Source organism: Cebidichthys violaceus, unplaced genomic scaffold (genome assembly GCF_023349555.1).
Source record: "Cebidichthys violaceus isolate CVI_PGR_0920_01 unplaced genomic scaffold, fCebVio1.0.p SCAF_15, whole genome shotgun sequence".
NCBI lineage: Eukaryota > Metazoa > Chordata > Actinopteri > Perciformes > Stichaeidae > Cebidichthys > Cebidichthys violaceus.
Genome location: NW_027176318.1, coordinates 8,717,831 through 8,732,617, shown reverse-complemented (window position 1 = coordinate 8,732,617; position 14,787 = coordinate 8,717,831). Strand labels below are relative to the sequence as shown.

The 14,787-nt window shown below is 40.9% G+C and overlaps 1 protein-coding gene across 1 annotated transcript; it reads left to right on the top strand.

Annotated features, from left to right (window-relative positions):
• Positions 1–7,301: 7,301 nt before the first annotated feature.
• On the top strand, positions 7,302–13,021 carry pi15a (peptidase inhibitor 15a). Its single transcript, XM_068709495.1, has 6 exons — positions 7,302–7,405; positions 7,558–7,882; positions 8,787–8,905; positions 10,163–10,295; positions 10,389–10,504; positions 11,449–13,021. The coding sequence occupies exons 2-6, from the start codon at positions 7,607–7,609 to the stop codon at positions 11,582–11,584; spliced, it is 780 nt and encodes a 259-aa protein (XP_068565596.1). The 5' UTR covers positions 7,302–7,405; positions 7,558–7,606; the 3' UTR covers positions 11,585–13,021.
• The last annotated feature ends 1,766 nt before the right edge of the window (positions 13,022–14,787 follow it).

The window sequence follows — 14,787 nt, the reverse complement described above, 5'->3', positions numbered from 1 at the left end:
ATAAAACTTGGTTTGTTTGCATTGAACCAGAAGAAGCAAGCCGTAAATTCTTATGAGAGATGCCACCTGCCGCAGCGGGTTGAAGCCTCACAAGGGATGCAAAACATCTGAGGTCACCTTGTTTGGACCGAAACAGTCTGAGAGAGAGAAAGATCCAGTATCCAGTCTGAAGCCACCACTAAACCCCTAAATGTTTATTTTCAATAATAATTTTGACCAATCAAATAAACACAAAAGTCTCTGACAACCATGCCACAATAGCCTTCACCCCAAACAACAAGTGGGTTCTGGCCCACTTATTTGGGAAATATTCAATAAAAGTATGAGAAACTTTGACCAGTTCCATCAACTGCTGTTGGGAAACCCTAGAAACTGCACAAGGCCAACTGCAAGGATGATGAAGACAAGAGGCCAAAGGGGGGACTCACAGAAACCCACAGGGTCTTTGCTTTATCTTAACTTAAAATCCATCACTTCCATGGAACACAGAGCACAAGAAAGCTTGAACTTCTCTGATAAGCTGGATCCAATAAAAGCAGTGACATCATCATAAAGACAGCCTGGGCAAGAGCCTGCTAGTGACAGATTGATGATTATTCCTTTGACGTCACTGACCCAAACTCATTTGAGATATACGCAAAAAACCTGTCTGATTCTGAACATCTTATGTTCTTTTATGATTTCATTAGAATCAAACATGAATCTGTTTTAAATCCAGCATCATTGCTGTTTCAGTACATAGCTTTCTGAACTCTCCTTGAATTTCGAGGCTTGATTCACTGATTCCTATCATCCTCAAGGCCAAACACAAGAGAGAGAAAACAACAACTGTGGAAGAATGGTGGAAACAAAAAAAAGATTTAAAAATTCAGAATAACACATTTTGTTTTGATTTTGTTTCAGGTCTATTTGAGGCCTCATCTGCTTATGAGCTAAAAGAGATTAGATTAGCACACAGCATCACATCAAACTGTACATAGGAAGAAACACGTTGGAGCTGGACAATGTCTCAGTTAGGTTTGGCATGTCCAATCAACTTACATCACACTTAAGTCAAACATCTTGTTGAATCCACTGTACCAAATCCATAGCGCAGAAATGTACTTTAAACCTAGCTACTGTTAGATGAAGGTTTCTGTAACAATAGTGTCTACTTAGACCATGAAAGGAGCAACCATGAGTGTAACAATGGTATCACTTGAGTCATTGTACTTTGTTGCATGGTCTTCTGGCAGGTAGCTGCTTGAACGGCTCTAATAGGATCAAGGAAGAAAAGCTGACATCAAAAATAATCCAACATAACAATTTGCATATTCTTTAACGATGAATGGTACAATTCACCAGATGTCACCGCTGCACTCTGGACGCAAATTCTGCAAGCTGCAGTCCTCGCCTGTGATTTCCAGCCACACAAAAGCTCAAACCAGGTGCCAAGTGAGCAAAGATCAAGTCTTAAACCACCCAAGTAGGATCGGGATTGAAGCTTTTCTTTCACTGTGTGATAATGGCCACTTCTTCAGGAGGACTGGTGTGAATTTCAGTTGAATCATAAATCCTGGGCAAAATTTAGATTATAGGAAAAACAGGCTTTAGGATTCAGTACAGGGATCAGAAGCTAGGTATATGTATAAAAGTGGAGTGACGCATTAGCTGGTTTATGATCCGTTTTCAGTTTTATCCTATAAAATGTCATCAATTATAAGCATGCATTAGAGTTACAAAGGCTAGGGTGTCTCTCCTCAGAATAGTCCAGTGCATTTATCACTTCTGCCAGGGACAAGAGTCCCAGAGGCCCTGCCATGCCCAAGAGAGTCCCAGCCACAGGGCCTGTCTGCCAGAGCCCAGCTCATTGCTCATCTGCTGTCTAGACTGCCTCCAGGCCTACCCAGCCACAACCTGATCCAGCCAGCCAGCCGCCCGGTCAGCCAGCATGCATCTGACCCTCTCTTGTGCTCCCAACTGGCCAAGGCTTCAAGAAATCCACCTTTATCAGAATAATCAGCAACCAATCTGCATTCTTTAGAGTGCTAAATGTGTGCCTGCAATTTGCTTGAGCAGACTGCAGGACAACTTTAAAAGAATACTTTTGCATTTTCTTGAAAAGAGTTAGACACCGTTCTCATACTGAATATGTTTGCTAAATATAACGACAGAGTCAGGACTCTTAGAGACTGCTAGTTTAGCTTAGCAGAAAGTTAGTGAGCATAGGGAAACAGCTAGCTAGCTAAGTTTGTGTAGCATTTACGGGGTACCTATTGGCATAAATTAAATATAATATTAAAAAGTATGTTGTCTTTACTGTATAATCGCCTCAAAATAAGGATTGTTGTGTTTTCGTTACATTACAATGAGGCATCTATATCTACATACGGAGCGGATCCTCTTCACGGAGCCACCTGCCATGTTTCTACAGTATCCCACAATGGACAAACCACTCGCTCTTGATAGGGCCATTTGTTTTTTGCGTTTTTTCATCAGCCAACAATGTTCTCCTACTACACGCTTGGCTCATGAGAGAAGTTTCAGTTGGTTGCAATCTGCAACCTCTCTGCAAAATTAAGCCAAATCCTTCACACTATCCCCTGTTAAACCAAAGCGTGTCGTTTTTATGCTTTGGTCTTTGTATAGATAAGCTAACCGTCTCCTGGCTCTAGCTTCATTTAGTGTACATATAAGTGGCATCGATCATCTAACTCTCTGCAAGAAAGTAAATAAATGCATTTCCAAAAATGTCAAACTATTCCCTTAAGAATTAAAATATAATGTCAATCCATAAAGTGGCTTGTAAATCACATAGAAAATGAAACATCAATAATGACACATAATCTCCTGGCACAAAAGCAAAGGTATGTCACAGCTTTCCAGAAAACTATGTATAGGTTGTTTTGGTTTTGGCAGCTTACTCCTGAGTCCCAGGTGATATTTTTGGTTACCTGCTGTCATGAAGATACATCATAAAACGCCTCAGCTCTAACTTTAGGTCCTGCTGGATTTTTCATGTTTGCCTGTCTCTCTCTCAGCTGACATCTGAACCTCTTGAGAAATGTCTGTGTGTGACCACAACCCCGTCTCTGTGCAGTCTTACAAGACCTGAGCATCAAAGATGGTTGTAAATGTCTTATAGATGGGTGAGAATATCTGGGGGCAAAGGAATGTAACATGTCAAAAATAGATCTACAAGCTGAGCAACTTATTCCTGACGAAAGAGCCACCCCTCTAGTAATCCCTTAGGTTTTTTCCCACACTCTAAACAGTGTTTCGGGGAAAAGGGTTTTAATTGTGTATGTTCTGCCGACATTATGTTTGTTAAGATTGTTTAAAGCACTTTACAGGCCCTTGCATAAAGATTATGGTGCGGCCAATTGCTAGTTTTGTATTCTCCATTGTCTCTTTACCTTTTGTCATTTTCTTTTAGCCATTTCATCTGAAAATAAAAACATTTTTTTTAAATCTGCTGAATCTGAACCTCAAACTGTTGTTTGCTTTTTACGTTTGCTTTAAATGTTCTTTATTGTCTGCTTTTTTTCCCTGTGACTGAGGTTGAGGACAAAGTCACCTTAGATTCCACTGAGCAGCCAAACAACAGCCAGACTTGTATCTAGACAACAGGGAGAAAACATCCCGTCTGGTGCAGATTTTCTACGGTCATGTTTGTGGAGGTCACACAAGACAATGTGGCTTTGGGTTATATTGGGTAATCTTTCAGCAATGAGCCTTACAGTACCAGCTGGCATTGCAAGCAGTCTCTTGCAAGTTGGATTCTATGAAAAAAAATGATTTTATCGATGATGTTATATTAGCACCTTGGTGTATATACAGACTAAACACAACCGGAATTTAATTTTGAATCAAATTGAAGCTCAGCAAGGGCACTCTTTGATCAGAAGACTCAGATATTTATTGACTTAATTACTGTGCTTGTTACTCTTTGGACAAAGGAGGAGTAATAATCCACTCCTGAACTTCTGACGGGGACACAGGGTTGAAACTTTCTCACCCGCAGGTTTTTTCAGTGTCAACAAGCCTTCGACCCGTCGTAAGTTAGCAGACTGTGTGAAACATACAGTATTTGCTATGTAACTGTATATTGCACTGATACAATGTTTAACAGCTGTGTGTGCAAGAAAGCAGCCTGGACAGCTTGAAGTTAGAAACTGGGCTTCTTACCAATGTAAACCACTCTTGAAATGTCACTTTTTCTTTTTGCCCCCTGGCCAACAAAAACCAACTCATGACATAACAACGTCCAAGCTGCCCCAATACAATCGCCTTTTAATATTCCAATACACAAAAAGACCTACTTTCATATCAATAAGTACTCTCTTTTATCAGATCTATATTTGCATTACTTGCAATGGATGATTAAAAGAACTGTCCAATAGTTTGGGAAGTGCGCTTTGCTTCCTTGCAAGAGTTGGTGAGAAGATTGATGCCACTTTCATGTCTGAGTGGCGTCAATCTTCTCATCTAACTCTCAGCGAGGATAAAAATAAGGGTATTTCCCAAAATGTCGAGCTACTCCTTTAAATCAAATTGAAAAAGTAGCAGAATAAATGCACATCCAAATCCAAACCACCACGACCACCCTGTGAACAACTTGATACACTCCACTGTCTCATCTTTCAAACTCCCTCGAAAAGTTTTAGTCTCCTTAAAATCACACGAGAGCTCTTTTTTCATTCGTCCACTCACATGCTACTGATCTGTTAGTGACTTTCCCATGCACCGTGGATGCTGCCAGCGCAGTAACAATAGCCTTGGGTGGAGCGCACAGCTGAGCTGGAGTTTACAGCATGTGCTTTGATTGCTTGAATACTGGACAGAGCGAGGAGCCATCTCTAGATTTAGTTACATATTGAATGGACCAGGTCAGGTCGCTACGCTCCAGACATGGGCTAAGAACTGTCCAAGAACACTTATTTGCTTTAACTTGCATGTTTTGATCTTGGATTTAATTTTCACATGTTGTTCCGTACTAGTCAAAACCATTCAAATTCTATTTACTCAAAATCTTTTAGCTTTGAATTATTCTGCCTTCATTGGATGAATCTGGAATCATAACCAACGTAACCCTTGTTGAATCTGTCTGTTATCTTTATGCTATTCCTCTTTCTTGCTTTCCCTCTTGCTCACCACTGCACCTCATTCTCTCTGCTGTCCTGGCATCGACACTGGGCTTCGAGAGGCCTCCGGAGAGGGGGAAAGCATGGGGGGAAACTTGGAACAATATATTGTAGGTAAATAAATGCTCTGTCTGAAAAAGAATGCCTTTCCAAAACAGACCCAAGGCCCTTTCGTAGCACGTGCCCCAAATAATGCCCTAATAACTCTGATAATATGATAATAAAGCTTTGACCTTATTCGAAGTCACTGGGTTCACTGCGCAAACAAGTACCAACACTTTGAGTCTGAGGGAATATCATCTGGGGCCTTGAGGAGACTGCACGTGAGGAAACTGTGTGTGTGTGTGTGTGTGTGTGTGTGTGTGTGTGTGTGTGTGTGTGTGTGTGTGAGTGAGAGAGAGAGAGAGAAAAAGGGAGCAAGAAATATACAGCGAAAGAACAGTATTCTATAAAATCCTGGTTTTCCACAATGAATCAGAACTTTTGACTCAATTGTTAAGTCTTTGATCAGAAGCCTTTGGCCAAATAAACATAAAGATAGCGTGAAATGCTGTGAAACAGGTGTATGTTAAGCTAATCTGATAACCCTGACAACAATATCGCTATAAACCCGGGGATAGGATCTCAGCGCTGTGCTGATCCGAATCTTTGGCTGGTGGGCCGTGCTGGCTGGAGAGGGGCCTGACTATTGATACCAGATGAGAGGATGAGTCAAAATACTGAGCAGATGTTGCATAGCAGAAAAAAAACTAAACAAAACCAAGTCATATATCAAAATATATTCCAGGGATTAAATAAATATATTGGAGGTTGGGTATCGTTTGATAACAACTTAAAATATAATAAAGCACAGTTTAAAAAAACAAGTATGCCCAACAGTTGCTCGGTTCAAATCTTATCTTTCATTACAAGTATTCAGAGTCACCAGAGCTGATGGTCTAGTTGAGATCTTCAATCCTCTTGCGCACCAACACCTTTACTTTTTTGAAGTTTTTCCTGACAAAATCCAAGAATCAGCAGGACATTCTGCTAAGTGTCCTGGCATTAAGCAGAGCCCTGGATCAGGTCTAGAAAGTAGAAATATTAAACTAATCTGTCATGATTTATCTGACAACTTTCCGTCCCAGTGAAACCTCCAGTCTGTCGAGGAAGAGCATGCAGTGGAGAGAAGGAGCTGAAATGTATAGATGGAGTGAAACGGAGGAGAAAATCTTGAGTGATATATCCCTTCCACCAGTTCCAGCACCTGAAAAGTCCATCACTTCCAAGACGGCTCTTTCTGGGAAAGCGCCAGTTGTTGGCAACAAGAGAGAAGGAGCGAGAAAGAGAAAGAGAAAGAGAGAGAGAGAGCGAGAGAGAGAGAGAGAGAGAGAGAGAGAGAGAGAGAGAGAGAGAGAAGAAAAAAGGGAAGGGAACTTGTTCCTGCGTCACGTTTCTTTAATTTGTTCACCAGCTGCCAATGAAAAGACCTGCAGCGCCCCCCCCCCCCCCCCCCCCCCCCCCCCCCTTTTGGCTCTGCATCTGTCCTGGCAAACCACACAGCTGGAGCCACACACTGAACAAGTGTAATCTTTATAGTATAATGAATATGACAAAGAAGACTGATATGACACATGGACCCAGCTCTGATTTGAGTAATAAACCTGCTGGCTTCCTCCCACCCATGAGTTTATGTGGCTGTCCTGACCGCTGACCAATGACCAGAGGAGCTTGTGAAGTTCAAATTATATCGGCAGCAAATGTAGCTGTGATGTGATAAAGATTGTCAAAAACCTCAATCAAGTCACTTCCAACGATATTATGAGATTTGGAGTTTATAAAGTTTCAAATATGAACATAAATCACATCCACATTTGCAACATACAACCCTGATACAGACTTGCTTTTGAGAACCCAGATAAAGTCATATGCTCTAAATACCTCGATGTACTTTATGAAATCAAGAGTTGTCCTTCAACATCCAGCAGCTTCACAAACCTAAAGCAGATGTCATGATAACATTGAGATTTGCCACGAATGGCTTAGGGTAGACCAAACATATAATGTGTTTCAGGTGACCAGGAGGGGCTGTGCGTCTACCTCCGAGACAGACGCACTTCCTGCGTCGTCCACTGCCATAGCCTATATAAAGCCCCATAGACGGACTTCTCCTGAAGCACTCACAAAGTTTGCAAAGCGCCAAAGCTCCAGACTTTCCCTCCCTCTCTCCAATCCGTTACTGAGGCTTTCGAGGTGACACAGCCTTGGCAACGCAGGCACAGGGTACCGCTGCGCGAGAAAAGGTAGGACCACAGACTGTGTGAAGGAATGCCACTGGTATTTCTGTATTTTAAAGTAATACGTCTTAAGCGTGTCTTTTTTTTGTAATTGCAAAGCTTATTTGCGCGCACCACAACAAGACTTAACGTTTGTTTTTGTCTTGCTTTCTTTTCAGATCGCTCCTAGACCCGGGATATTGCGTCTGCAGTTTCCTAAAACCGAAAATGAGACCTGAGTTATTTGCAGTAGACTTAATACTGCTGTGCTTATCTTGCGGAGCAAGTGCATTGGCAACGACTATTCCTGCCGTCTCCACGTTCTTGCCTGCCGCCAATTTCACCAATCTTGGCCCAGCGCACAGCTATGGGTCCGATATCACGACTATTTCTAAAACCAGGAGGAAGCGTTATATTAGTCAGAACGACATGCTCGCCATTCTTGACTACCATAACAAAGTAAGAGGGAAGGTGTTTCCCCCAGCGTCCAATATGGAATACATGGTGAGTGAAAGCTGAATTTTTTTTGTTCATCAATATGCATGTATTTCCAATCAATGCAATTATTGGATCCATGTAGCATATACCTCCTCTAATGTGTTATTATTATGTGCATGTTCTGGAAGTGACCAAAGTGCATGCATCAAGTATAATTTTGTATTGATGGAGAATCAGATTTGTATAGCTGCAGTTTTGCACAGAAGTAAAGTGACACATTTCTTGAAGTTTCTTGAGCTGTTAAGCAGATTGCAATGCAGGAGACCACCAAAGCAGTCACACAAGGAAGAGGGGTCATGTATAATACCAGTAGCCTGCTGGCAAGTAATATGGAAAGAGCCGTCGTGGTCCCTTGATGGGAACGTCTAAATCAGACTTTTAATTTCACCATACACACCATTTCAGCTCCAAAAAAAACCTGTTGAGGTGTGAAGCAGTATAACGCTCGTTTTCCTTTGAATGGTTGCTCCAGCAACTGTTTCAGATGAATGAGCAGACATACTGTATTTCCATTCATAAAATTGGCAGCGTCTCCATCCTCTATAACTGAACTGGCAACAAGATGTCAAAATTACTGTAGAATGAAGTAATCAGTAATCTCTCCTCATCTCTCCAGTCACAGTTCATATTCCCATTATGAGTCATGAGTGTGACTGTTGACAAGTTAGGGTATCTGGTATTCTTAAAGCGATGCTGTCCAACTCCCCGTCTATTCGGTGAAAGAGTGACATCGGACACGAGGCAACTAACTCTGATTTGATGGATGACTTTTGCGTCTTGCCATGGCAACACCTATAACAGAGCTATGAACTCAAGTGCCGACTCTTATTTCACATCTCACTGCTGAATGAGAATCTAGTGATGATATTTTCAGTTATGTGATATGTTTCCATGTTCCCTGTGTGTGTAGGTGTGGGACGACACCCTGGCTAAGACGGCCGAGGACTGGGCTCATGCCTGCATGTGGGAGCATGGGCCACCTCACCTCCTCAGGTTCCTGGGTCAAAACCTCTCCGTCAGGACAGGACGGTGAGTGACCTTTGACTCCCCGCCTCCCCTCCCCGACATCTGCTGCTCCTCTCAGGGATGACTCTCTCTCTCAGCAGTCATGGTCGTTGCCTTGCCGCCCCCTTCTTCTTTCTCCTAAAGGTTTTTGCACTGTGACCCGGTGACTGCTTGAGGAATGCTCCTGTGACCCTTCAAATAAACACAAGTTGTGTTTTCAGCCATGACCCCTGAGGACAAAGGCGCATCCCTTTAGTGGGTCTTGACTTTCCATTTGGAAACACAGGGCACCTTCACATGTTCCAACACTTTTAGATTTTATTGAGGAATAACATGAGACTCAAGGGAATACAGCTTATTCTGACTATTCCTTGTGACTCGCTGAGAGAGTTCTACAGTGAGGTTAATTCCTAAAAAATCGACTAGATCTAAGTAGTAATACCATTTAGTTGACTTACTTACTTATGTATGTAGAAACAATTCTTTAATTAGAAGGAAATAGTTTATCTAGTTTGACTAACTTTTCTGTGAATTGGAATTCACTGAATGCACTGCACTGTCAGCATTTTCCAGTGCAGAGCGTGTTTGAATATCTTACAAATAAACCTTGAAATCATTGCTGTTTGGCTGCAAACCCTGAAGCTCTGGGGCATCTTCAAAATGCCCATGTTGATGTGCTGAAATGTGGCCAGTTTGTCCATCTTTAATGTGGTTTTGATAGTGCAGACAGTCCATATTGTATTTCAGAACCTCAGGTGATTTCATTGTTATTGGGGTCAGAGTAGCTTGAAAAATGTAGCAGATGTTCTAAAAACCATAACAACGACCATTCAGGGTAAGTCTCAGTACACAATGTGACAATGCATATCCTGAAACACCGTAATGACTCTGAAATTTGAAAAAAATCCAATCAAATTCACAAGATATATTAAAACAAACTGTGTGGCAAGTTACTAGATTTCAATGACTGTTTGAGGAAACCGAAGCACCTGAAGGGTATTGAAAACTGCAAACTCACAGAAACAGGATTGAGATTAGAACCCAAAAGCTTCTTAATTCAAGATCCAAGTCAGTGTCTAAAGGTTTTTTGTTCCCTAAATCCTGAATGCACCTGCAGCTGAACTGCACGACAACCTCTTACAAGTTTTTCCTAAAATATATTGACAAATGACAAATCAGACGTAATCAAGGTTTGAATCTCAGCCTGTATTAGTTCCTTATCACCAGTTGTGACAAGTTGTGCAGTGTAGTTTTCTGAACATGTCTGTCTTCTGTTCACAGCTATCGATCCATTCTCCAGCTGGTGAAGCCATGGTACGATGAGGTCAAAGATTATTCTTTTCCATACCCCCGTGACTGCAACCCTCGATGCCCTCTCAGATGCTACGGGCCCATGTGTACCCATTATACACAGGTACAAAGACACCAATCAGCATTAAATGTAACACTGTCGAGCTGGTGTAACAACGGCATTAACTGGCTGGTTTTTTTTTGTTTTTTTTGGCAGATGGTGTGGGCAACATCCAACAAAGTTGGCTGTGCTGTTCACACGTGCCATAACATGAATGTGTGGGGTTCAGTGTGGAAACGGGCAACGTATTTAGTTTGCAACTACTCACCCAAGTAAGTATGGCCAATCTTGTATGGTGTTAATTACATGCTGTAAGGAAGCCTGTTGTTTCTAACGAACCTGTTAACCTGATGACGATATGGTGACGTCAGGCTTAATCCCGACACAGGCGGCTCTGTTCTTTGCCGAGTTGCGAAATGCCACCCATGTTGCTGGGAGATTCAGATAACCTCGATACAAGCCTGTGAACCGGTACCGCATTACCAAAGCTCAGAAGAGCCACCAAACAGAAGAATCAAAGCCTGTTTGGACTTGTGACTGACTTGTGACCTAGGTTCTTTAATCCCACTGGTTTGAGACATATGTAAGAGTAACAGGCTCGGGACATTGTTGACTGATTATAGTTTGCCAACTGCAAAAAGGAAAAGGCTGTCTGCTCTGCAATGGTCACTGTATGTGAATAACTTGATGCAGCTATAAAACCAGCTGGCACTGACATCTAAACATTTGACTGGTTTCCATTTATACACCTTATTATAAGATGTCTTGATACACATACTGATTTCTCATTTGCTCACAAAGTACAGATTGCTAAACAAGTGATATTCTGCTCTGGACAAAACAATCTCATTGTGATATTTAAATTTCATCTCAAGGGTCATTTGGTATCTGTTTTGGAGCTTTCGATCACATCAAATGATCTTCATCAGCAGATAACTGGATTCACTGGATTCCACATGTTTGGATTTACTTTTTTTCTGAGCACTGTAAGGGCTTCAGATGAAGGAGTTAGAACTCCAGAACCGCTACTAAATGGACATTAAGATGAAACTGCTGTCTCCAATGCCTAGAATGAACATCAATACACTGTATTCTTTAACTTCTTGGGAATAAGTATCTTGACAACCCGCATTCATTAATTTATTCATCAGCTTTTACTTCTGCATTTTAGGCATTTTCTAACTCCATTGACACTGTACATGTTTCTGTCTTCCAGGGGTAACTGGATCGGAGAGGCTCCCTACAAAGTAGGAGTACCCTGCTCCGCCTGCCCCCCCAGCTACGGGGGCTCCTGCAGCAACAACATGTGCTTCCCCGCTCTCAAGACAAACTACCTGCACTGGTTCAAATAAACACAGGTTTCCTCTTGACATAAGCTGACAACCTACAGTACCACAGAGACATTATTTTAATCCCGTAAGGATTTGCACAAAAAGTCTTGGACCACACTATTTTGTATATATGGGCTTATTTAATGACACAAACATACATTTGAAGGCAGCAAACAATTTTGATGACTTGTACATAAACTGTAAATTAATTTGTTACGTGGCTATTTTCTAATTGATGAAATAATAATTTATGTATAGAATGGGTCCTTAAACACAGAATACACTATATGTGGTGCTGCGAAATTCACTGTTCGTTTACCATTGACAATGTGGTAATTAAGGACACAACAAGATCATAGCTGCTGATACCTGCTCACTTTGGTGCTATGGGCATCACACCTTCATGTTGTGTGCTCTGCCTCCACAGGAATGTTGTGATATAAAGATCAAAGCTTCTGACCTCAGAGGGTAAAACCTACACTGTCAGTGTCAACTTTGTAGCTGCTGTAGGCACAACAAACATCATACTCAACTCTATTGCAATTTACATTTGTGTCCTGCAACAAATTGTTGCTGAAAAGTGCACTTACTGTTAACTTAAAGTATATGACAAAAGGAATATACGTCAGTAGGAGGCCTTTATTCGAAGGCCTTATGCTAGCATAGATGACGTTTGTCTGAACAGTTTAAATCCGTGCAGATTGGTTTTGTTACATTACAAATGTTTCACTGGTTTCATTTATACTTGTATTGTTATTCATACAATAATATTCATGCTGAAGAGAGCACATACAATAAATCTGGCCCACATATCTGTTTTATAATCATATTTGTATGCGGTGTATTGGTATATTTTATACCAATATATTGATATATAGGACAAATCCATTGTTTATATTTTGTTATGATCACTGATGTAGTTTGGTTTTTGGAGTTAGGCACTCAAGTGCACCTTAATTTTGAAAAAAATTCCGAAATACCAGGATTTTTTTTGTTTTGTACATGTAGATAATCATTATACCTTGACTATCCTAAAAAAGTATACTGTAAGTTATTCATTTTTATATGGGAAAATATTTAATTGATATCAATTTTGAATTGTTTGTAAAAGGATTGTAAATATATCTGAACGATTAAAAAGTATTGAATATGGTTCTTTTGCATGTCAGCTTTTATAATGTTGAAGGAAATTTACTATAGTGTTTTTTTAACTTGGTACATTTGAACTAAGCACTAGCGTTATATTGACAAGCCAATGCCTCAACACTTTTAATTTTGGCAAATGTATCAGAATCTCTTTTCGAATCGGGACAGTTTCTGAGAAGGACATGATCCAAACTTAAGTGGGAGATGATGCTTTACAAAATGGGAACATTTACCGCACTGACTGTATTTAAATCAACAACAAGCTATTTATGCAATGAACTGAGCTTTCCCTGTTGTGACTTGTATTTTTAATAAAATGGTGTATTTTGATTGTGTCCTTTTATATTCTTTAGAGCTGGTCTAAACAATAAAGTTGTTCTATATACAAGTATTGCTGAAGTTATGACCCCATCAAACCTTTTCCCTTCATGCACTTTGAGTTGTACCACTCTGCTTTTTTAAATTTTGTTCAACCAATGGCTTTCCTCTGTCCAAATCAGTATCATTGCCCTTTGTCTGTGGCTGTGTTGTCTTAGCTCTTCCTAATGTCTGATATTGATTAGCGGTTCTGGCCACAGTTTCAATCCAGCTCTTTGATTCTCAGCTTTCATTTTCAGTAAGATGGTGCCATTGCAAAAGTCCCACATCCTGCATATCAAAGGCTGCGAGGGAGAAGAGAAAACATGGTGGGACTACATCTGAATCCTAATAAGCAAAGGTTGACTTTGGCCCCGTCGGTCCATGTCTACACAAATGAACAGACAACTGACAGGGTTTCAAGGGACCGTCTTGTCTGACTTTGTCCAATGACACCACTGACCTCAGAGGGAGAGACAGGGAGCAAAGTATAATGCTAGAAGCAGAGAGAAGGAGAATGTGTGACACCACCATACATAGAGACTAAATCAAAATGTAGCCAAGTTGAAAGACTGTCTGATAGAATTAGATATTTTCTTGCTTTTCAGCTTTAAATTTTGTGTGCAGAGGATGATGGAGAAATTGGTAAGAGGTAGGAATAAACATAAAAGGGGAACCATACTGTTCTGATGTGCTGGGCAGATGCTGAAGTTTCTGTTTCTTCAGCTGGGATTGCAGGATGTGGTTCTGGTCCAGCCTGAATCAAAGTTATATGCATGAGATTTACAGGTTACCAAACAATCAAATCAAACCCTGCGTTAGTTCAGGCACAAGCTGGGCTGCAGAAAACGTCTTTTAAATTGAAACATTTGCTGCACTGCAACGCGCTTTGGCAGGTTGGATTACAATGCCTCACATTTTCATGCCAAACTTTGTGAAGCGGGACGTTTTTAAACCATTTCCTGCACTTTTTTAAGAAGCTACGCAAACCAGCACAGTCCCTGGAAACAACCACCAGAGAGTTTTTGAGGAACACATTAGTATGCATGGGAAAAATCCTTCTGTCTGAGCAAATGCCTGAGCCAGAGCCAAACAGATGATTGGTGGGTGTTTAAAAGGCACACCATGAGCATGCTGCTGACATTTACCTGGCTTATCCATCAGTGGCAGAGGCAGAGCAAAGGTTAAAGATATGGATTTGGGTTGAGATGAAAGTAGCCTGTGATGGTACCCTGTCACCACAATGTCGAATGAAACTTTTTTTTTTCTTCAGCTGACACTTGAACTTCTTTCAGATCTCATACTTCCCCTTAATTTCAACTACATCCTCTTACTACTGCAACTCACACAACCTCCACAGTTCATACAACTTGTTCCAACAGCTTTTCACCCCACGCACTTCTTCAACGCACATCAACTGCCTCATCCTTACTCATCAAATGATAATCCAACTGCTTTAATTTCTTTCTTTACAAATGACATTTCAACTGCTTTTACCATGCAACACTAGAATGACACTTCAAACCCGTTCAGGTTTCATTAAAAAAAAGAAATTCAGCTCTTCCACTGTTCATACACAGGTCATTTCAATCTGCAATGAGCTGACTTGAAGACCAAGAAGAGGGAGAGAGGAACGCAATCAGAAAGACAGAAAGAAGAAACAGAGATCTCCAGTTGCTGCAGCAATAAATTCTATTCAACTAGTTTATGTTATCAACCAG

Bases quoted from the DNA above. Each gene is read 5' to 3' on its own strand.
- pi15a (XM_068709495.1), top strand. From the start codon at position 7,607: ATGAGACCTGAGTTATTTGCAGTAGACTTAATACTGCTGTGCTTATCT. The intron at 7,883-8,786 runs GTGAGTGAAAGC...CTGTGTGTGTAG, and splicing joins CGTCCAATATGGAATACATG to GTGTGGGACGACACCCTGGC. The intron at 8,906-10,162 runs GTGAGTGACCTT...TTCTGTTCACAG, and splicing joins CTCTCCGTCAGGACAGGACG to CTATCGATCCATTCTCCAGC.